This window comes from Amaranthus tricolor, chromosome 11 (genome assembly GCF_026212465.1).
Source record: "Amaranthus tricolor cultivar Red isolate AtriRed21 chromosome 11, ASM2621246v1, whole genome shotgun sequence".
NCBI classification, from domain to species: Eukaryota; Viridiplantae; Streptophyta; class Magnoliopsida; order Caryophyllales; family Amaranthaceae; genus Amaranthus; species Amaranthus tricolor.
The window spans coordinates 26,507,097-26,531,602 of NC_080057.1; the positions used below are offsets into that span (position 1 = coordinate 26,507,097).

Sequence of the window (24,506 nt, forward strand, 5' to 3'; positions counted from 1 at the left end):
TTGAAACAAAGCCATTTTTATCTTCATTCCTATTATAATGTTTAATTTGTTTTTTTAGTACTATTCATTAACCACTTTTAGTTTTATCATTAATATTTTGAGTATATGTCGATTAAAGAAACTAAAATTACAAAATTTAAGGAAATGTTTAATATGAAAATGTATTTCCTTGTAAAATAATTTTGCATAAAAACAATTATAATTGAAAATACTAATGATAATTAGCCGAGAAAAGGTAAAAGCTAGATTAAAATTAGGAAAATTCTACATAATAGAATCGAACTTTCATGAAATGCCAGTGGTAGCACTTTTGTAAGATTTTTCCACATGGTAGCATCCACTTTATACCTTATCTAAATGCCGTAGCATTCTCCGTTAAATTCTTGTCAATTTCCGTTTAATTCACCATTTCGACGTTTTCACCCTTAAGTGTTGATTGTTATCTTTATAATTTGCCCTAAACCATTTTTATGCTCTCAAATGCTTAATTTACCATTTTGACAATTAATTCATCGTTTAATTCATTAACGCTTTCCAATGGTTAGGGCAAATTATAAAGACAAGAACCAACATGTAATAAGGGTAGAAAAGTCAAAACGGTGAATTAAACGGAAATTGACAAGAATTTAACGAAAAATACTACGACAGTTAGATAAGGCATAAACTGAATGGTACTATGTGGAAAAATCTTACAAAGTGTTACCACTGGCATTTTATGAAAGTTCGAAATAAATTAAACCCAAAACCTAACATGAAAAAGTGACTTACTCCAACTGAAATAACTATCAGTTCTCATGAAAATTACTCCAAAGAAAAAAAAATATTTGTTGGGATAAAAGAACGGTGGAAAATTTGTATTCTCCTTAATTTTGAAGAAAATGTTTAAAGCAAAATGCATTTGCTACCATAACTTTTTAGCCCACCAAAAAGGCATTGAAGAACAAATAAGGAAGATGAACCACAAGATTATAGTCTTCTAATGATCATATACAACTACCTACAATAATGCTAAAGACTTAATCCCAATTATATAGATATAGATATACAAACGAAGTTACATGAACAAAAAGAAACAACGTGAGAGTTCCTCCTTAACAAAGGTCAAAGAGTATACTTTATTCAACCCTTATCGTTAATCGTAGTCTACAACTAAGAACAACTATTCAAATGTTCGTCCACATATATATTTCCGATATATTGTCATGCTCTTGTAAATCTCAAATTCTTCGTGTCGTTCTTCAGTAGTCTTGTTATCTATAATCTTCGTATTACCTCTTCAACTTCTAAGCTCATCAAAATCGGATGAGGTGATCATTTACAAGGGCAACTAGAAAAGGATTCGAGTAGGACTTACGACTATGATCCTATAAATCTCCGAGCTAGTCGATACAACTTGTCAAAATGAAACAAATGCCTTCGTACACGCCATATGTGGGTTGTGTAGAGTATTGCAGCCCATGTTACTGCTGTGAAGGATATCAAAACCAACTCCCAAAAATGCTGCAAATTAAAGGTCATATCGTCATAACCGTAACTATAAAAATAAACGCCACCTTACCCATTGGAGATCAAACTTTGAACGTAAATTCTTTGGTTTCGAATTATCATGAACTATAGTAATGCGACGCATTTAACATTTGCGCCTTTTATTTATGCGAACTTGCAAATGTTACTTCCATTCAATAGTAAATCGTAACGACTTCTTTGATGAATTCAGCGCAGCGTCACTCAAAGTTTGGTTTTGAACTCGAACTTCAAACTAGTTTGTTATGAACCTAAATGGACTATTCCAAATATAGTAAGAATTTAGAAGCACAAAGTGTAGTCTACCTTAGGATTTGGGACAATTACACCCATGACATAACCCAGTAACTCCATAGTTGATTGGATGGAATTCTGAACCCCGCCCACGATACAGCGGTCCGAGTCTGGCACCTGATCCTGAACACAGCAAAAAAGTAGTGGTTATTCACAAATAAGGCGAGTTCAACACTTGAACATAAACCCGTGTTGGATATGAGTTCCTGAGTCAAAGTAACATAGGGTAAAATACGTGACAAATCTGTTTTTCGACTAAAGATGTTATATCCTACCTGCATCTGTTGGATGACGGCCAAATCGAACATCCATAATCCAAAGCGGGATGCTGCAACGCCAACCATTAACATGTATGATGATGCTATACGATTTTTGACCCATATTGAACCAACACATATTAGGAGAAAAGACCACTGCATATCAGGACACAAGAATATTCCATCAGACTTGTTCAGATACTGTCAAGGAACCAACTCAACCAAAAGCTTAAGCTGATGGTTGAGACACCGGGATATGTATACTCTAACACGCCCCCTCACACGAGAAACCTTAAGGCTAGAAGTGTGGATGTAACACAGACTCTCCTCATACCTGACGCTAAATATTCCACCTTAAAATGAGGGTGATTGAAATTTGAACCCGTGATCTTTAGTCATGCTGGCTTGTGATACCATGTCTTGAGACTAACTCACCAAAAGCTTAAGCTAATGGTTGTGGTCACATGATATGTTATATACTCTAAGTCTCTAACAGATACAAATGGTTAAATTTATGAATAGCGAGTTAGTTTAGAGGTTTAGTTAATATACCTGAGACCATATGGACCAAAGTCCCGTCCTAAGAGAGGAAATATGAGACTCTAGTATTGGATAGGTGAAAGTTGCTGTTATTCCGACAATAGCACTTATACCTCGAGCTATACCTATCAAATATGCAGGTATACCTTCCCATTCCAGGGCAGCGGTCATCAGAGAACCAAAGCTGCACAAAGACCAACCAAGTATGTCATCTGTTTTAGCCAAGGTATTGGTTTCTTGAAGGTGGAAACTAAATTCCTTCTGAAATAAAAAAAAGCCATATTTTCCTCCATATTATATGTTATTCAGACTTAGATACGTATCCCTGACTCAACTATTTGTGAAAAATTTCAAGAATTTTTTCACTAAGGAATGTCGGTGCCAAGGATCCGACATGGGTAGTGAGGTGAAATGAAGAATCTGAGTCCTTCCCCTTCATTTCCGGTTCTTCTCACTATAGCCTAAGAATCAAATGGAGTAAACGAAAACCATGTTTGAAACTTGATTTACTTTGAAAAGTCATTTGTGAAAAAATCCATTGGGAACTATTAGGAATTAAATAAGATAGTCTTGTATATAAAACATGTATGTACAAGATTTTGGGTTGTTCGGCAAATGATTTTTTTTTGTTGGCTTTTACCTTTTGGCTTTTGACTTTTTAGTTAGTCAAACAACGGAAAAATGTGTTTGGAAACTCGCATTTAGGCCAAAACCAAAAGCTACTCATAATAGTTTTTTTTATCATAAACAGCAAACAACTATGACAACTACCTCAAACAGCTAGCTTAACGGCTAGCGAATCAGTTAATACTTTCAGCTGGAGGCTAGAGCTAATTGCTCCACCAACATCTATTAGCCAAACATATTATCTTATTCATTTCTTTATTCCAAATAGATTAAGTGCAAGAATTTATCTTATTTATTTCCTAATATGAACAAATAAACCTAAAAGCTTTCCTTCATGAACATGTCTATAAATGGCATTGTTCGAGCAGGATGTAAGATACTAACTATAAAGACTTCTTTTACCTGAGTACAGTAAAGTACAACAAAGCCAAGGCTAGTCCAGGTAGCACCACTTCTTGTTTTAAGTACACTTTCCAAGCACCAAGACACGGAAGCATCGAAAAACATCCTAATGCTTGGGTTTCTGGGGAAGAAATGCCACTTCTATCCTCAATAGGCGAGTTGGGCATTTGCTCCAAAATAGATGTGCTTGATTTGGGTTCACAAGAACTAATCTCGTTTCTTTTTCTATCTTTCATGTGTAAAGCCGGTATCCCATTATATACAGAGCTAAGCAACCAGTACTCAAGACAAACAGAGATGACATTCCAAAGAGCCAAAAACATAGCCGAGGCTGTCAATGATACAAAGCTTATGATAAAACCGGAAATCACAGGAGCACCTAGTTTGCACACCAAGTCAATTCTTCTAAGAACAGAATTCAGCCTTGTTAAAACTCCTGAAGTTTGGTCTTCCGACATCACAACAACCCTGTTCATGTCTTGACGGAGTTTAGATTGATAGGCCGTTCCAGAAGCCCAATTTTAGTTACAAAGAAATCGTAATTTTTTGGTTAAATTACTAATATCATGGCTAGGGGTGACTAATGGGCCGGGCTCCCATTTTGAGCCCTTGTCCGACCCATTTTTAGATAGGCACGGGCCAGGCACAAACGGGGCTCTACTATAATTAAAATGAACCGGGATATAAAAGGGCTCAATAAGGGTCGAAAACGGGCCTTTGTAATCACAATAACAATACCAAGCCTTAATCCCAAATGATTAGGATCGGCTACGTGAACCAATTGATTGGTTCTAGCATTCATTTCGGTTTTCTACCATCTCAACTTGAAAATCCAATATGATTTCTGTTATAAAGATTTTCTCATATTCTACTTAATGTTGAAATCTCATTTTCGTGAGTTTAAAAACCAAACAACATTCCATGCAGCATACAATCATGCCAATGTCACTATGTGGCTCAAGCCTAAGTGGGGTCTGGATTCGGAAGGGATGTTTTTACACAATCTTACCCTTGTAATAGCAGATATCTCATTTCGGATTGACCCTCAAGAGTTAAGAAACCGAAAAAATATCATCTTACTAAGCTAGAAAACATGAGGTATGCCGATATCTACATATTACTCCTTTCTATTCTGATCTAGTCTTACCATTCTCGTTCAATCAAGATCGTTCCTGCGAGGGTTGAAAGCACTGCCATGGCTCCTGAGAGATAAGTTATCATAACCAGTGATACAAAAATTATCCACTCTAAACCAGGGTAGGCTAGTAGAATAACTACTGTGATTCCAGCAACAATAAATGACACATTCTGTGTTAGTGTCCAGAGTTGAAGAACCTGTATGTGTGGAAAATCCAAAGCCACGTTTGTTAGGCCGTGACAAGTCATCACATAATCACCCCGTGGGCCCATTCATGTAGACACACCCATGGGCTCGGGCCCACAAACCCATGGGTAATGAGCATTAACTTGCATATACACTTGATGAGGCTCATTGTTTTCCAAAGCGCTCACCAAGCATCATATGCAAGTCTACAACGAAACATCAAATACAATTATGATAAGATCAACGAACCTTGGCATACGTTAATTTGTTCACCCATTGCCCAACTACAGGGCCAAAGAGGGCAACCGAAGCTGATTCAATGACTCCGTATAGAGCGGTAAGAAGCAAAGAGTCTGGCCAGATGTTAATCATGTATAAAGCTACTGAGAATTCCCACATTCTGCATACAAGTTCCACCAAAAATTCAAAAACAAAACAAATGACATTCCTAATCATCATCATCATCATCATGACATCAACAACCCAATATCTCATTTGAAAACAGGGTCTGGATGAAGGAAGATGATGGACATTTCATGCCCATATTCCCTTCAAGGAGACATTCCTAAACAAACTACCAAAATCTTCTATAATAACTATAACTAAAGCAAAACATCGTTGACATATCATCTTTTTCAAAATTGTGTGTATCATCTCTTATAAACACTTTTGCCTCCAAAAATGCAATGATGATATCATAGTCATCATCATATTTTGTATCATTACTAAATATCCTTTAATTACAATTTTAAATTCATCAAAATTATACTTCAAACAAGCAAATATGATAAATTTATCCTTGGGCTTATACACAGTAAGACCACGTACGAGAAAAATTGACTGCACAGAAATTAGGTTCCATCTTAAAAATCAATTGTTATAGGAGAACTCATCAAACTAATATCTTAAACAACTAATCTCTCTAATTGTTCGAAATGGAATCATATGTAAATTATTTCAACATAGTATACATGAACATTCAATTTTGAACAGAAAATTAAACAAAAACCAAATAATCCAAATACCAAGTAGCAAATTAATCACTAATTACAACAAAATTAAACAAACCCAAAATCAAAATACATGCATTATAAAATTATACTTATTGAGGAAAGAAAAGAGATAACCTTGCACTCCATCTTGACAAGAACTGTCCAACATACAAACACCTGATAAGAGCTGTTGGCAATGGCTCAGTTTCTGGGTCAATCAAACGCTGCGTTTCGTCTGCTTCCACCATGATTTCTTGATCATTTAATCTCATTATTTTCTCAATTCCCACCTCCAAGTTTGGATCTTTTAAGGTTGTTAGCTCAATTAATGCTTCTTTTGTGGGTAGTTAAATTTATTCATTTTAAATAGGGAAAGCTTCAATTTTTTATTTGTTTGGTACAATGGTGACAATCAAATAATAAAAAACTGAGGTTGACCCAGAATTTATATATGTATGGATCATGCTATTTGGAGTATCTTTTGGATTTGTTATTGCCATTTTTGTGACGAAGTGTTTGGCATTGTAGTGAGCTGAGTTGCTTACTTGTTACATTATGCGTTCAATCCAATTTGTCTCTTATATTTGCCGACTGTCGTAGAGATTTTTATTAGGTTATTAGGTGGATTTTGAATACTAGTGTAAGTGTTTCATCTCAGTTTAAAAGCATGTTTAGTATTTACATTGATTTTTGTAAAATTTAAAAAATTTTTTAATGTTGAAATAAGTCGTATTCGGTTATAAGATCGGGTAAATATTGAATTGTTGAATTTATTTTGAACATCTTTATTTATTGCCGAGAGACCAAGACCAATGGATAAATTGGTATTTTATGAGGTCGAGAGAAATGTGTAGATGAGATCTAAAAATCAGTTAATAAAGAATTGTGGTTCACAGCCAAAATAAAATATGACAAATTTAATAAAACAAACTAAAAAAAGTTAAAAAATACTTAGTGGCATAGAGAGAGCACATTGATGATGCAAAGAATTATAAAGGTTACTATTTAACCTTGTTTTGATGACAAAATTTCCTTTAATTGACTTTTTTTTTCACAATTCAAGGTGCCTAAATAAGCAATTTCTTTAATTTCTTTCTTGATTTTTGTTTAAATGTAGTAAAATGTCAAGGAGAAGGATGTCTTAGGTCAACTTTAGATGAGAGTTTTGAGTTTATTTTGTATTATGCCATTCAAGTGTCGGTTTTTTTTAATATATTTAAGATACTAATCTATTCACATGGTTAAAAGATTCAACATTCTAATTCTAATTCTTTATATTAATAAGAAAAATTTTATAATATAAGTTGCGTAAGGAAAAATTATCTAGAATAATCTCATCTTACACTTATTTTTCTACAATAATCTTAACTTTTGATTAATGAATAATCCAACGTTTAAGGATTGCTTCTCGACAACATCACATGCAAAAAATTAAAAAAGAGAAATTTAATTAAGATTTTTAAGAGATATATAAATGATAAAATATTTTTTCATATAAAATTTCATTAGATTTATCTTTTAAATATAATTTTTATTTTATATTTTTATAATTCATATATTTAAAAATATTAAGACTCTCAAATCTCCTTAAAAACTATTAAAAAAAAATTTACTTCATGACCCAAATAATACCGACCCAAACCTTAATAAAAGGCTGGATCATGATTCATGACCCATAATGAACCTCCGACTCATTACACAACGACTTTCTTGCTTCCTTAATTACTGACGGCGGTGGCGGAGTTCAAGGCGGCGGTGGTGGAATTCTCGGCGACGGCGGCTGCTGCTGCTGCTTTGGCTTTGAACTCCAAGTACGTTTCCCTCCCTTCTTTTCTGCTCTTCAAACTGTTGAGTGGAATGAATTAACAGTTATAGCTTTGGAAACTTATGAAATTACTTGTTTATTGCTGTTTTATGCTTTTGGTTCAGATTATTTTGTAATTGAAATTTGGAGCATAATATTTGCTGTTTATCTATCACATGTTATTGATATTTTACGAATTGAATCCTAAATCTTCTATATATTGATTCCTGACTTTCTAAATCTTCATGATAATTGTAATTGAAACACAAGGAATGATATTATTGCCAATTGGAGTAGAAAATAAAACCTGGCCATTGATAGAATTCCCCTCCTCCCCATTTGCATAAGGTGACATGCTAGTGTATAGAACATTGAAGTGCGAAATGTGAAACTTTGCCGCGTACCGTGTTTCGAGAAGTTGTCATTCACAACACTAGATTAACTTTTCTCCTTCTCATATGCATCAAGATGGCCTTTCACCTTATAGTTATATTGTAATCTCCTGTTACATAAGACTTTTGATTTATGATTGGTATTATGGGTTATATTTTCCGCTTATGATGAATGTATTTGGACAGCATTATGACCTTATCTTAGCTGGATCAAATTCCATTTTCCAAGTTTCCGAAACACTTAACTAACGTTTCATGTTTCTTGTTTCATTTCTCGTATCGTATAGAATTTAGTTTAGTTATCATTGGTAATTAGAATAGAATTAATGGCGTCAATTGAAAACTTGAGTTGATGGTCGGATGAAATGCTATTTTCTATCAATAGTTTTATTATGTAGTTGATTCTGCAAGGCTGAGGAGAGGATAATGAAACTTAATGTTATTAGCATTATACATAAATGCACTTACTTGCAATGGATATATTTTAGGTATGGCTAGGAGTTCATCTGTTTTGTATAGTTCTATTTATTTCTTTCCACATTACTAATCATCAGTGGTCATCAATGATTTTCAATCTTCATTATTAAACACCTACTACTGATTCCTATGATTCTACTTTTGCAACTTTTTCTAGTTTAGAAGTTTCTTTGAAATCCCCAGTTTAGGAAAAGAATTTTCCTTGAACACTGTTAATTATGTGCTTTCTAATGTTGCAATGATCTCAATCACCTAAGATAATGTCTTCGGGAAACTGAATGTAGGCATGATTAGTTGGACAGAAGAAGAAGAAGATGGCGATGTTTGCAGGAATTCCAGCAGTGCGAATTGTGTCTGCGTCCTTGAAAGCTTTGGAGCTAAAAAGTTGTTTCGACATTGGCTTCGAATCCTTTGAGCACCTCAAACAAGCCCATGGACGCCTCTTTCGCCTTGGCTTATGTCAAGATCGTAACTTTATCAACTCCCTTTTGGGTTATTACTCTCAGTTTGGCAATACCAAGTATATAAAACTCTTTTTTTATGGATACAAGAATCCAAAGGTTTCGATGTTCAATAACGTGATTACAGGATTAGTTTCAAATGGTTTCGTTGAAGATTCTATTCAATGCTACCACCTTATGCGTTCATATGGCTTATTGCCTAACAACTACACGTGTCCATTTATACTAAAAGCTTGTGCTAGAATTTCTGAGTATCAATTGGGGTTGAATATTCACAATCTTGTTGTAAAATTGGGTTTTGAGGGGAATGTTTATGTCAATACAAGTTTGCTGTCCATGTATGCAAATTGTGGGAGTATTTATGATGCCCGCAAGGTGTTTGATAGTATGCCGGAGAAAAATGTAGTCTCTTGGACTGCTATTATTAGTGGGTATCTAAATGATGGGCAATTTTATGAAGCTGTGAGCTTGTTTAGAAGTTTGTTGGAGAACCGTTTGAAACCAGATGGTTTTACCATTGTTAGGATTGTGTGTGCTTGTGCGAATTTAGGGGAGCTTGAGTTTGGTGAGTGGATTCACAACTATGTTTCTTTGAATGGAATGGTAAAAGATAATGTTCTGATGACATCATTGGTTGACATGTATGCCAAGTGTGGATGTATGGACAAAGCACATGGTGTCTTCAATCAAATACTCGAAAAGGATGTGGTTTCTTGGAGTGCTATGATCCAAGGGTATGTTGCAAATGGTTATGTAAATGAAGCATTAGACATGTTTTTCGAAATGGAGAGAGAGAATATAAAGCCTGATAGTACTACCCTGGTTGGCGTTCTATGTGCTTGTACAAGGCTTGGAGCAATGAATTTGGGAGAGCGAGTGATCAGCTCCTTGAAGAGGGAAGAGTTGATGGGCAACCTCGTTCTTGGGACATCCTTAATCGACATGTATGCAAAATGTGGGAATTCTATCTCAGCTTGGAAAGTTTTTAAAGAGATTAAACATAGAGATGTTGCAGTTTGGAATGCCGCAATATCTGGCCTATCCATAAATGGCCATGTCAAACTTGCATTTGGTCTATTTGCCCAGATGGAGAAACTCGGTTTTCAACCAAATAGTAACACTTACCTTGGCCTACTTTGTGGATGTACCCATGCGGGTCTTGTTGATGAAGGATGGAAATTCTTTAACAGCATAAATCATGTTTATTCTATGAGTCCCACCATCGAACACTATGGCTGTATGGTAGATCTTCTTAGTCGTTCCGGTTTATTAAACGAAGCTTATCATTTCATTCATAGCATGCCTATGGAACCAAACGTAATTGTTTGGGGAGCATTGCTTAGTGGTTGCAGATTACATCGGAATACCCATTTGGCCGAGCATGTATTAGAGCAGTTGATCCAATTACAACCTTGGAATTCCGGAAATTATGTTCTTTTGTCAAATATTTACTCTGCAAATAACAAGTATTTTGAAGCAGAAAAAATCAGGGTAAGAATGAATGAGCAAGGCATCCAAAAGATTCCTGGGTACAGTTGGATTGAAGTGGGTGGTACGGTACATCAGTTTGTAGCCGGTGACATTTCACATCCTCTGTCTGTTAAGATACATGCAAAACTAAGTGAATTGGTCACAGATGTACGTGCAGCTGGCTACGTACCAGCTACAGATTTCGCTTTATTTGATATAGAGGTGGAGGAGAAGGAGCAATTACTTCAGTATCACAGCGAGAAGTTGGCAATTGCATTTGGCTTAATCAGTACTCCTTCGGATCATGTAATCAGAGTTGTAAAAAACCTTCGTGTCTGTGGTGATTGCCATACAGCAATCAAGATCATATCGAGGATAACAGGAAGAGAGATCGTGGTGAGAGACAATAACCGTTTCCATAACTTTCTTGATGGGTCATGTTCATGTAACGATTATTGGTAAACCCGAAAACAGTTTCATCACGTTTTTGGTTGTATGACATACAATCCAATCCAGTGAAGTACGATGCAGAATGTCGATCGGAGCTTGTAGTAATGCAATTGAAATGGAGAAGTGGTGTTGTGTACTAGGGAAGTGTCTAAGGCTGTTCACCCCACCGAGCTTGCTGGTAATTCTTCAATATTACAACAGATTTTTTCGAACACTAGCAAGGTTTCAACCTGGTGAGATTGGGTCGACGACCAGAGATAGAAAGATGGGATTCTCCTGCTGCTTCTCATCATCCTAACCACAAAAATCTAACTCCGAGCATCGCACCAACCGACGATTGATGGAGCTACATCGAGTCCATTGCTCGGATATTCTGTCACATACGGCCACGAACACTGAATCTTTGCTTTATCAGTTTTCGTTTGTACTAGTAGGATAGGAAAGAAAACTCGATTCCTTTAATTGTACTGAAAGTAGAGAATAATATAGCGCAAATATAAAGTTGCGTATATCCTACCCTCCAAACCCCGCCTATGTGGGAGTCACTAATGGTATTTTCCTATATCACTCTCGATTTGCTGGCTGATGCATGATAAGTTTAGACGATTTCAATCTTTTGGAATTTATGCTTTGATATTATTGTTTTTACCTCTCGATTTCCCATTTTCACAAACTCATAGAAGACGGCCTTAAACATTAGCAGGATCGTTCGAGACTGATAAACTCGTAGATGACAGCATTAACAAGCACCTACTCACTTTATCTTCTCGCTTATGAATAACAATCGAATCTTCGACAATTGGAGGCTTTGTACTTATAACGATTAAGCCATCATCTCACTCTGAAGATTGAGTAATAGACATAAAAATAGAATATGATGCAACTCTTATGAAGTTTTGTTACCTCTTACTTTTGATGACAAAAAAATTTTTTTTAAATATCAACATTTGCACCAGCCGGGAATCGAACCCGGGTCTGTACCGTGGCAGGGTACTATTCTACCACTAGACCACTGGTGCTTGTCTGTGCTATGTTGACGTTATATGCAATCTGTATTACTCTTTTGTAACATTTTTATTTTTGGTCATTTACTAATGAGTTTATAAACATTTTTATTTTTAGTCGTCCCAATTTCTTTGTAATATTTTTATTTTGTATAATATTTACTTTTTAAATTTTCAGTAATGTCTTCAGTAAATGTTTGTTCTATTTTGGGAGATCACTTCAAATTTTGTGCAATGTTACATGTTCTCATGCATTATTCTCTTATCAATGAATTTGTCAACATTTTATTTTGAATCAATTTTTTATTTTATAATTTTATTTTGTGTAATATTTTTACTAGTTTTTTAAATTTTCATTCATATATTTTTTTACTTAATTCCTTTTATTCTTATCTAAACAATTTTAATATCCTTATTACTTTTTAAATTTTTATGTTATTTTTCACTGTATTAATTTTAAATGTTTGCATAATCAACTTTCTCATCAATTAAGTAATATTAATAGACTGAAGGGCCTTTTTGGGCTTAGGCTTTAATAATTTTACATTAGCCTACATAATTGCATGATAAAATATGAGTTTGGCCCAACCCTTTTCCTCCAAGTGTCTTGGCTTTGGTGGAGCTTATTTAATCTAAGTGTTACATGTTCTACTTAAAAAAGTAACATTAGTGGTTAATCTTTGCATAATTAACCTATTGGATATAATCAATTACTCCAAAATTGAATTATTATTTGACTAAATGTTGTCAGATTTTTTGTAATATATCACTCAAACATTCATTTTGTTCTACTCCTAATATCTTTCATTATCAATTGTATATATACTGATACTAATTCTCTTTATATATTGTGTATTCTGTTTATAAAAGTTATAGAAAGAAGAGAAAATAATAAATGTAAAATATTTTAAAGAATTAAAATTTTAAAGACTAGAACATGAATCTTTTTGGAACTTCTCATTTATTGCTTTTTCACTATGTATGAGAATGAGGAAGAGAAAACCATGAATAAATTGAGATTAATCCAATATTACAATCATACAAATATACTCAATTGTACTTAACTTGTACATTATTAATTTCATTTGGATTATGATATGTTAAAGTTAATCTAGATTTTTATAAAATTAAGATGAGTCAAATCATTATACTTGATACATCTTCTTAAAATGAGGTAAATTAATTAACTTAAATATATTTTCAGTCATATCATCTAATAATCATAATCATAATTATCATAATTATAATCATAAGTACTATTAATTTTGAAGGAAAATGACAAATGGCAAAACTATGAGAATCTTGCTATTTGAAATTATTTAATTTGAAATTATTTAATTGGATGAGAAGTCATGTAGACAAAAATAGTTTCCCTATTAAAAAAAATTATATATTTGATGGTAGTTTTAAATCATAAATAATAAATAAATACTACTCCTATTAATCTTGAAGGAAAATGAATGGCAAAACTATGAGAATCTTGCCATTTTGAATTATTTAAATGGATGAAAAGACATGTAGACATTAATAGTTTCCCTATTAAAAAATAAATACTATTAATTTTAAAGTAAAAGGACAAATGGCAAAACTATGAAAATCTTGCCATTTGAAATTATTTAATTAGTTGAGAAGACATGTAGACATTAATAGTTTCCCTATTAAAAAAAAATTATATATTTGATGGTAGGTTTAAATAAAGAATGTTTTAAAAATATATAATATATCATTAAGAATGCCTAATTTGGAATATAACATTTGATTCCAAACGTTAGTATATGACTTTAAAAAAACTTCAAATATAATATTTATTATGTATGTCTCATTTAAGTATGAGCCTAATTAGCATAATTAAAAAGAATTGAAACTACATAAATAGATTAATAGATGTTGTACTTATATAAAAAAATTTATATATATATTTTTGATATGTATATAAGAATATATAATTGAACAAATAAAAGAAAAATAAATTAAATTAAAAATAATATGGTATATATTAATTAACTTGGGAGTGTATCAATGATTTTAAAAATAGTCTTTTTAAATCAAAAAATAGAAAATTTGATTTACTTACAAAAATATTTACATTATACTAAATTAATAGAAAATTATCTTTTTTATCATAAAAAAATTGTTACTTAGTTTAATAAGATCTATTAAAATATTAATTACTCATTATTTTAAAAATGACTTTAAACAAATGGTCATCAAACTTCATAAACTCAAATTACAAGTATTAAATAATCATGAATTATATTTGCGCATGAATATTCATAGATAGTAAACTTTATAAAAACCATGCATTGCATAGGTATTTTACTAGTATAATATACTAATGAAGAAACGATTATGACACATGTCGACTTCACAATAAAAAATTTTCCGCTCTTTTCATGTTCTTATTAGGCAAATATTTTTTTTGCATATCATGTAATATCTTTCTGATTAGATTTGTTTAATAGATTAGTAAAAAATTAAAGATTTTAAAACTATATCTTATTTACTAATTTTTACCATGTACAATCAATTAAGATATGTGGTATCTTTTAATTACAATAGATAATTATAGGATAACATATTAATTATTTATGTAAAAAATTTAGTTTTATTAAAATATTTTTGTATTAAATTAAGAAAAGAAAATAATATTGAAATAGTTTTTTATAGATAATCATATACACTACATACATTGCTATATTAAAAAAACTACACATATTAAATAGATTATACATTAATTATTTAAGTAAATAATAAGAAAAAGATGTTGGTGAAATAAATTCTATCACCTATGTATGACAAGTATAACACATAAATAAATAAGTTAGGTTATAAGTTGATTATTATAGTAAAATTATACTCTTTTCATTCCCTAATGAAGTTCCCATAAAGAAATATTCACAAGAATTAAGAAAAATAAAATCTTTTAAATAATAGACATCTTATTTTATTAAATAATAAATTTAATGTAGGAAAAGTGGAGACCATAAACATTAAAAAAAATTAAATAAAAGTTAGTGAAAAAAATTAGGGACCATAACTAATAAAAAAATATTTTTATAATGTTAGTGGAAAATATATAGGGACCATAAAGAATATAAAAATGTTAAAATGAAGTTAATAGAAGATATGTGAGGACCATAAGTATTATTAAAATATTAAATTAGACCGCATAAGGTTATTTTTGTTTAAAATTTGTGACATAAACAAAAAGATTTTTTATGAGAACAAATAGAACATCCCAAAATGGCAAATGGAAACTTTTTAAGAACTGGAGGGAGTATGTTTTCTAGGCTGAAAGCTTACTTTAAGGTTTTACAAAGACATTAAACATTTAAATTATTATTTATATTATTTTTTATGTGTTGAAAGTTTCTATTATTTTTATGTAATTACTTATAATCTATATTGTTTAGTACATGATTTTATGATCATGTTTTATATATATTAGTAATATACATCTCAATCTAATTGTAATACTTTTACAACTTTTAAAACAAATCAATTTATAATTTCAATATGATTTAGGAGTTATATAATAACTTAATTACTTATATAAAATTAGTAATTTTTATTTAAATAATTCATAAATCGTGTTTGACACGAAAATCTATCTAGTATATATACTAATAAAAATGTTGAAAAATGACAAATATCATTCTTAGAGAGTCTTGACAAATCATTATACATCATATCATACATACTAATAAAAAATATTAGAAAATGACAAATGTCATTGTTGAAGAATCTTGAAAAATGAAATTATTTTAGTGGATTATAGTTTATTACATGATAATATTTACCTAATTTAGTATTTTATTTTTCTAAATTGGAGCCAAATTAGGTAAAATATTTATATAATTTTATTATAGCAGTTTTATATACCTAATTTAAAATTTGATATATTTGATTTAATGAAAGGGTGATATATTCGATAAATAATATAAAAATTAATATTTAATTTTTGCTTTAAAAAAGTCATGTTTTTAATATTCAATCACGATGATATATATACTAGAATTATTCTTTAAAATTGTATTTTTATATATTTCATACTAATAAATTTATGCATTGTATGAGTTTCTATACTATGTTATATATGACCTGCTTGACAAGATTCAAAATCACGATCAAGAGCATGCATATACACATAATAAAAATGTAATCAAAGTAATTTTTAGTGAATGCTAATTATTTAGGTAATAAAGATTAATATTTTCAAGAAATCATATTATAATTATAATAAATGTTAACATATTAAATTGTGAGGTATATGCATATCCTTTAGCTTAATACTATAAAAGGCGGAAAATTCTCATTATTGATCAACAAACAAATTAATACCACTTCAAATTTTAATTACACAAACAATACTAATCTAAAAAATTTCAACCATGAATAATGAATGGAAAATTTTCTTCATCTTTTAAGTGCTTGAATCATTAGCATTAGCATCAAACATGATTGACTTTTGCGTAGCAGACTTTAATTTTCCTGTTGGATCAGCTGGATATCCTTCTTTCAAATATCTTCAATGTCTCGATACTAGCAATGGAAAGGAAATCCCCAATTCATCTAGGGTCCGCCAACAATTATTAGGGTTTTACATTAGATTGAAACCAAAAAAAAAATGCAGCACCAGATCGTTAATTGGTCAGATCTTTGCTCCGAAATCCTTTCAGAAATCGCCAATCATCTCGAAACTAGATCTGATGTATACAATTTCCGACAAGTCTGCAAAAATTGGCGTTTTTCTCTCTCTAACATCCCACAAAAACTTCCTTATCTTTCCTCTTTATTCCCTCGAAGATATTTAGCAGTTGATTCAGATTTCTTCGCTCTTCTATCTCGTGAAACCCATCATCATCTAGTTGCTGATGCAGTGTATCTTCTTCGACCTCGGAATCATCAAATTTATTCTAAACCATGGCTCATTACAGTCGAAGAATTCAATCGTGGTAAACTTTCAATTAGATTACCGTTATCTAAAATTAGGGCTAAAGGAATTTTACCTGCAAATGAGAATTCGCCAATTAGTTTGAATTTGTTTGATTTTGATGTTAATTTGATTGCTAGAGGATATAGTTTAAGAGCACCTGAATCTGACGAGACTTACTCAGCAAATGGTGGGTTGAGATTTAAGAATAAATTGATCTTATTTCCAATTCCTGTTGGGTTTCAGCCTTTAACAATTGATGATTATATTGGTTTGCTCTGGTTTGAGGATGGTTTAATTGCTTGGTTGACATTGTCAGGGAGTTTAGACTGGGGGTTTCTTGGGTACAAAAGAACATCAAAATTTGATGACATTGTGAATTTTAAGAGCAAAGTTTATGTTGTTGATCATAGAGGGAGAATTTATGTTCTTAATCATGATCCAGAACCGACAAATGGGAAGAACTACAAGCAGAATTTGAGATTGGATTGCATAGTGAGTGATTCATTTTCGAGTGGCTGTGATACTGATAGACGAAATCGATTGGTAGACGATTCGAGGGATTTGTATGTTGTAAAAAGGATTGTTTATTGTGGTGATAAGATACATTTCAAGGTTTTTAAGTTGGATGAAGAGAATGGTAAGTTGGAGGAAATTGGTAGTTTAGAAGATGATAGAATACTTTTTGTGGGTGTTGAGTGGTGCTTCTTTGGATCTAAAGCTGATTTTCCTGGTTGTAGAGGGAATTGTATATTTTTCACCAGTGATTCGTTCCCTGTTTATGGTAGAGGAAGACTGTCTAAAGGAGTATCGGACGAGTCTTACTTTAGAGGAACAACCAAGGGATTGGAATTTGCTGTGTTTCACTTTGCTGATGGCAATGCTCGACCAATTACCGATTTTTCTGGGCATTCGGAGTTCTTATGGCCGCCTCCAGCGTGCTTCTGTTCAGCCTCCACTCTGTTTTGATGTTTTTTTGATGGGGTACAGGTAGAGGATCGTTTACAGGAGCGGGGAAGAGAGAAGTAGTCCTTCCTATGATAATCGAACCCTTGTGACAAGGGTCAAAAGGAAATTGTACAGCCTGTAAATTGTGTACACTTTGTATTCATGTGAAATGTGAAGTTGCAAGTGATGTTATCTATTAAGGGTCAATCGTACGCTTATTGACAGAAGGTAGAATCTAAACTCGTGTCTTCTTAAATCATGACACTAAACATTATATGATAGAAGAGGGGGTTCATTAGCGTAAAAAGTATTGGGTCAACTGTATACTAATATTCTGAATCAGCCTTTATTGAAAAATTTGTGTAAATTGTTCGAGTTATATAAAATATTGATTTCTTATCAAAATGCACTTTAAACCGTGAATCATATAAAGTTCAAGGTGTACTGATAGTGCATAAGCTTGGATTCATTCTTGAATTAGTCTAACAGAGACAAATGTCTTTGGTATTTGATAATATAAGTTTTTTAGTCTGGTCTTTGACATTTAGAACTTACGAAAGGATATACAATAGTATGTATCTGGTATGAATCTATTGAGCTAAACAAATAGTAGATGAATTTGTAGACTTGTAGTTTACAACGAACACTACAAACCAGACATTTTCTTCGGAATATTGGTATGAGAGTGATTTATGATAACTGAGTTCAGAAATAAATTAGAAGGAAACTCATGAACAAAAAAAAAAAAAAAAAAAAAAAACAGGCTTACAAAATGAAAGGGTCTTAGCTAATTCATTCACTATAGTTAAGGAAAACACAAAATTTTAAAGAAAAATTGTCATATTCGAACCATTGCATATTGGACAAAATCAGTCTTGCCAAATTCAAAATAGGACAGCAAAAATAATATCTAGGCCTGGTGAAATCATGCACTACATGGTATCATCTATGATCATATCAAGTACATCCCGCTCATGCACTAGCAGTAGCACTCGTTAAGAAACCTTTCCCAGCTGGGCGATTTGCCAGAGGTCCATGGCAACCAAGCAACTGCACCAACAAAAAGAGAACACCAGCCAAATGGCCACATTATTGATCAACTAAATTAAGCTTGGAAAGAAATATTATGTTTTGCATATAGAGATGTAGGGAATAATGACACAAAACAATCGACGAAAGATCACAACATCAACTAGGAATATGATTTCATTTCAGCAGCACAGGGTAATGCAATTTTAACTATTGGCATTTGCAAGCATCAAGATAGCTTGTGATCACCAATTTGTTCACACAAAAATGCTTTTGGGGTGTTATTAAAGTAAATTCTTGCTCTAAGACAGAAACGTTTACACAAGGAAATATAACCATAAATCAAAACAACAGAAATAATTAAGATGACAAGCAAATTGTTGCTCTAGAGTTTCTGGAAGACGAGTACAATCAATCGTGCTAACCAGAATATAAACTATCATTCGCAAGCATCAAACTTTCATCATATAAACATTGACCACCAGAGACACATAATATAAAAAAAGATCAAATTTATACAGATAGGTCAAAGAATAGTGTTGACAAACCTTAGCATTAACTCCATCTGGTACTATCCTGCCCTCGGATTTGTACTTCAAGTAATCAGCACGGTTGTATTTGGTAAATCCCCTGCAGCATTATAAGTAAAAACATTGATATTCAGCAAATAAATGCTTCTCTAGGAATATAATTACTAATTACCACATCACAAGCAAATAAAAGCAATGAATATACATACCACTTCCTGCTAACAATGATCTTTTGACGACCAGGAAACTTGAACTTAGCACGACGAAGAGCCTCCTGAGCATGGTGACTGTTACTATCCTTGCACCGAACAGAAAGAAGCACTTGACCAATTGCAACCCTGGCACAAGTCCCTTGAGGTTTGCCAAAAGCACCCCTCATACCAGTCTGGAGCCTATCAGCCCCAGCACATGAAAGCATCTTGTTAATACGAAGCACATGGAACGGGTGCACCCTAACCCTTAAATGAAAAGCATCCTTCCCAGCAAACTTAGCCATGTACTTGTTACACGCAATTCGTGCAGCTTCCAATGCCTCACTTGAAACATTCTCCTTCTCCCAACTTACAAGGTGCACACAGAATGGGAATTCATCCACACCTTTTTTCTTCATACCAACATCATAAATCCTAATCTTAGGATCAGGAACACCACGACAAAAGCGGGATTTCGGGTAAGGCTTGTTCTTAATCTGACGGTAACATCTTGCCGGTCCTAATTCAAACCATTCACATTTCAGTTTCTTTACCAATAATACAAACCCAAATTTTAACTCATTTAGTTCAGTGATACGTTTAAGCTTCACTCACTACCACTAATAATCGTTACCAAACAACTCAAAATATTGACAAATGAAATTATAATGTAAAATCTAGCCCAACCTGTTTCAACCCATTCATATTTCAATTTCTTTAACCAAAAATAAAACACAGATTTCACTTTGATTAGATCAATCATCAATTCATCTCATTAGCAAGAAATAGGAAGCGCAAAATTTTGACAAATTGAAGTACTATTGTCGTCTTCTTAACTCTAATATACAAGTTCCTATTCCATAATCATATTTCCAAAAATCCAACCATTCATAACCAAAATAGCATCCGTGAATTATATTTTGAAGTATATATCTTTACGAGTTCATCATATTTGCAGCCAAATTGAATGAACAATTTTTCATTATAATTAATCAGGGATTCAATCAGAATAGAGATATTACAATATAAACAGAGTAGTAATCGAAGAAAATAATATAATAATTGTACATAATTAAGTAGTAAACATAAAGATTCGGAAGCTTACTTCTTCCCATGGCGATGATTCTGCGGCAAACCCTAAATCCCCAAATGAGAAAACCCTAAAATGAATGATTTTATTTCATTGATCGTATTTATATAGTAGAATAGAGAAAGTATGCATATTTAGCTTGGGCCGTAAGTGCTGTTTTTCTCGAGTTTTTACGATCCGGGTTATGTGGCCCACGCAAATCTGAGGTTTTAAACCAAGGCCCAAATTATTATAAGTCGGTCTTCTAAAAGACTGTCTCTTTAAAAGACGTCTCTCAAGCCCAATTCTTTAAAGCTTAATCCTTAATCTTACTCTACATTTTACTTTATGGGCTGACCCAATCAGAAAGACAGACCATTTCTCATAAGAATTTGTGATTATTTATAGCAACTCTTGCGAGCTACGATCTCGTATTGAGACCAATAGTCCAATCGGTCTAATTATAATTTTTATAATACGCGATTAGGAATTGATCAATTTAAGGTCATGATTAATATGTTAAGGTCAGAACTAATTTCTTTTATAAGTTATAACTAATTATTTAATTGATCACTTTATATATAATTATCACTTTAAGGCCTGGATTAATCACTTTATATATAATTATCACTTTAAGGCCGGAATTGATCAATTTAACGTTGACATTAAAGATTTTAAAATAATTAATTTTTCTAAGGTTATAATTTGTAAGTAGAAAATAATCACTTTAATGGCAAAAGCAATTTCTTTTAGATTAAAATTAAAATTTTCATTTAATTTCTTTTAAAAATTATAACTGTATCATTTAATTGATCATTTCATATATAATTGAACATTTTAAGTTTTGAATTAATCACTTTAACGTCAAAATTGAAGTCTATGAAATAATTGATTAATTTAAGGTTTTATACTTGTAAGTAGAAATTGATCATTTTAATGTCAAAATTAATCATTTTTATGTCAAAATTAATTTTTTTTATAATCTATTTCCTACATTTTTTACACGTACTTAAATGTATATTTTGATATTAAATATCATTAATTTGTCTAAACGGAAAATTAGGAAAATTACATATTAGAAAACAGGGTTTTAAGAAGAATTAACAAAATCTCATATGACTATATTATTTCTTATGCATAAGTCGGAATTATCGATACAAAATTGAAAATAAATAGTATTTCTATTCAAATTTAACAAGTATTATAAAACGGATATGTACAAAACTTAAGCTTTTGATTAAGTTAGTTGATTGACACATAGAGTACTGGGAGGCACAATGCCCTATGCATGATGTAGCACCAGATGACTAAAAAGTGCAGAAGGAGCATGACAAAGTAGAGTATAGACCAGACTTCTTTTAAGCCAAGGCAACATTCACTTTGAAACTTTGCTTTAGCCCAAAGTAAGATCCAATTAGTACCTTTACTACTCAAACCTTGCACTTAAATTCAAGATGATCATTATGAATATTAGTAGTCACAATATACACTCAAATCTTGCCCTTAAAGAGAATAACTTTGAATGTATATGTAAAAATTTTTGTGTCCCTGAATTTGCTATTCGTAGCAATGGTACTTATTTCAACTAAAATAAAATTTGATTCTCTCATCTATTATACTTGATTTGTCATATTTGCTTTTAAAAATTTTGGTATTTAGAAAGCAAATGCAACACGTTTAATGAAATGAAAAAATATTGGATTACTACTTTTCTTTATGTTCTTGAATTTGTTATTCTACATCCAAATGACTCTCACTTTAAGCTATGTATTGTAATACAAAAGAGTATCTAAATTTCAAAAATTCATTTACCTAAAATTTCAAAAGGACAAAAAGTGAATATGTAATAAAATTCCTTCATATTCTTTAAGGTTATATTTTTCTTCATCAAAAGAATTAATCTTTTTGATAAATCGATGTCTTACTTGAGAGAAATAAATAAAAGAGATAAAAAATAAATTAAATATTTAGATAAGCATTTGAAAAAATAAAAGTACGATCAAATAAAAAATAAGATGAGTTAAACAAAACAAACTACTCTTTTCATCCTATTAAAATTATACTCCCTTCTATTCAACTTAAGTGTCCCATTTACTTTTGGGACACTATTTATTAATCACTTTTAAATTGTATTTTTTTATTAATTTATAAGTTAAAACATAGTTATATGGAATTTTATTTAATTCGTTTTAATGTAAAATTTATTAATATTAAATTTTTATATTTTTAATTATATATAATTTAATATATTAAAAATTGAAAAAAAACAGAGGAAGTAACTAACAAGTGAAGTAAAAGTGAGCGTCAGAAAAAATACTACTGCATCGGGAAACATTATCCAAATTCCAAAGTTCTAAAAATGGACCACCAAAGTGCAACAATAATCATAGTAAAGCTTTACACAATCTCTGCCCAAATTATTTACATTCCTTTTTGGGAATATTAGTTTTGAATAATACAAGTACAACCACATTTTTTGAGTCAAGAGACTAAATATAGAAAGGTAAGACTGAACAATATTATTGATTTTTTTTTATATTTGTTCAGCTAATTTTACGATTTTAAAATACGTTACTTAATTACTTTAAAGTAATGAAATAATAAACATATGTTATGTTTGGAAATTGGAATAATGATTTTATTTTAAATTCTAAAATTAGCTCAAATTTAATGGTTGATAAATTAATAAAATTTAATTTTAGATTTGAATAATTCAACTAACATTGTATTAAAAGTGTTTAAAATTGAGAATTTGAGAATAATGTTCATAAACTTGTCATTCTCAAAATTTTCATTTATAATTTTATAATTAAATCTAAAATTAAAATAAAATATTTATTTACAAACACAACCTTGTCACATTTGAGTTTGAAGATATTCTTGTAGATGATAGCAAAAAAAATTTCATAAGTTTCTATCATTTGAGTCATGATGTGAATAATAAATTATATTTATCGTATGTTGAGCGAGATATTGAGTTGATGCTGATCTTTATCTTTTATGTATTTGCTTTGGAGATGTTTGAATGCAAAATCTTTAACATACAAATTTGTATATGTATTTTGATAGGGTCACAATAATTAGGATAAAGGAGCTAGACTAATTAAGATAAAAGATAGACATGATTTTGCATAATTCCCCAAATCAAGATATTCACTCTATACATAGTGTTACAATAAAAATAACCAATTAATTAGCCAACTAATTATATCCCACTTGTAATACCCCAGATTTGGTTTGAAAAAGGATTGATAGACTACTCATATCAACAAGGTGCATCTTCTTTTCTAGGGAGCCCATTTGCTAAGAACTCCACAGTTAAGCGTGCTTGGTGGGGAGCAATCTTAGGACGGGTGACCTCCTGGGAAGTGTTCTCGGGTGCGCACGAGTAAGGCCAAAGTGCGCTGGAAAGACTTGTGTTGGTTTGTGGGGCCAGTCTACAGTCTCCATGAGTAGTCACCAGCGGTCCGAGGAGCCGAGGTGTTACAAATGGTATCAGAGCAACCCTGCGACCGTGGCTGATAGTGTTCAGTGCACCTAGCGGGGGAAAAAGATCCTGAAGTTACGGTTCAACGAGGATGTTGTATTCTTAAGTGGGGTTGAGTGTAATACCCCAGATTTAGCTCGAAAAAGGATTGATAGACTACTCATATCAACAAGGTGCATCTTCTTTTCTAGGGAGCCCATTTGCTAAGAACTCCACAGTTAAGCGTGCTTGGTGGGGGCAATCTTAGGATGGGTGACCTTCTGGAAAGTGTTCCCGGGTGTGCAAGAGTAAGGCCAAAGTG

At 31.8% G+C, this 24,506-nt stretch overlaps 4 protein-coding genes and 1 non-coding gene across 6 annotated transcripts; 2 read left to right on the forward strand and 3 right to left on the reverse strand.

Moving 5' to 3' along the window:
- Positions 1 to 740: 740 nt before the first annotated feature.
- Positions 741 to 6,519, reverse strand: LOC130827808 (solute carrier family 40 member 2-like). Of its 2 annotated transcripts, none has more exons than XM_057693662.1 (8): positions 6,096 to 6,519; positions 5,218 to 5,368; positions 4,792 to 4,979; positions 3,645 to 4,112; positions 2,628 to 2,799; positions 2,094 to 2,231; positions 1,831 to 1,941; positions 741 to 1,500 (listed from the first exon to the last, which is right to left on the reverse strand). In XM_057693662.1, exons 1-8 carry the CDS (start codon positions 6,230 to 6,232, stop codon positions 1,357 to 1,359), a joined length of 1,509 nt encoding a protein of 502 aa, XP_057549645.1. In that variant the 5' UTR covers positions 6,233 to 6,519; the 3' UTR covers positions 741 to 1,356. The 2 variants fall into 2 exon arrangements, with proteins under 2 accessions (XP_057549645.1, XP_057549647.1); XM_057693664.1 differs by having other exon boundaries at positions 1,362 to 1,500; positions 2,094 to 2,146; positions 6,096 to 6,500.
- A 1,072-nt stretch (positions 6,520 to 7,591) lies between these two features.
- LOC130827809 (putative pentatricopeptide repeat-containing protein At3g08820) lies at positions 7,592 to 11,626 on the forward strand. Its single transcript, XM_057693665.1, has 2 exons — positions 7,592 to 7,771; positions 8,918 to 11,626. Exon 2 carries the CDS (start codon positions 8,948 to 8,950, stop codon positions 11,024 to 11,026), a length of 2,079 nt encoding a protein of 692 aa, XP_057549648.1. The 5' UTR covers positions 7,592 to 7,771; positions 8,918 to 8,947; the 3' UTR covers positions 11,027 to 11,626.
- A 336-nt stretch (positions 11,627 to 11,962) lies between these two features.
- TRNAG-GCC (transfer RNA glycine (anticodon GCC)) lies at positions 11,963 to 12,033 on the reverse strand. Its single transcript has one exon. It is a non-coding gene; the product is annotated as a tRNA-Gly (tRNA).
- Positions 12,034 to 16,339: 4,306 nt separating this feature from the next.
- LOC130827810 (putative F-box protein At3g25750) lies at positions 16,340 to 18,304 on the forward strand. The gene has a single exon (XM_057693666.1). The coding sequence runs from the start codon at positions 16,646 to 16,648 to the stop codon at positions 17,918 to 17,920; it is 1,275 nt and encodes a 424-aa protein (XP_057549649.1). The 5' UTR covers positions 16,340 to 16,645; the 3' UTR covers positions 17,921 to 18,304.
- Positions 18,305 to 18,664: 360 nt separating this feature from the next.
- LOC130827811 (60S ribosomal protein L10-like) lies at positions 18,665 to 20,874 on the reverse strand. Its single transcript, XM_057693667.1, has 4 exons — positions 20,755 to 20,874; positions 19,668 to 20,169; positions 19,477 to 19,558; positions 18,665 to 18,949 (listed from the first exon to the last, which is right to left on the reverse strand). The coding sequence occupies exons 1-4, from the start codon at positions 20,762 to 20,764 to the stop codon at positions 18,872 to 18,874; spliced, it is 672 nt and encodes a 223-aa protein (XP_057549650.1). The 5' UTR covers positions 20,765 to 20,874; the 3' UTR covers positions 18,665 to 18,871.
- Between the last annotated feature and the right edge of the window lie 3,632 nt (positions 20,875 to 24,506).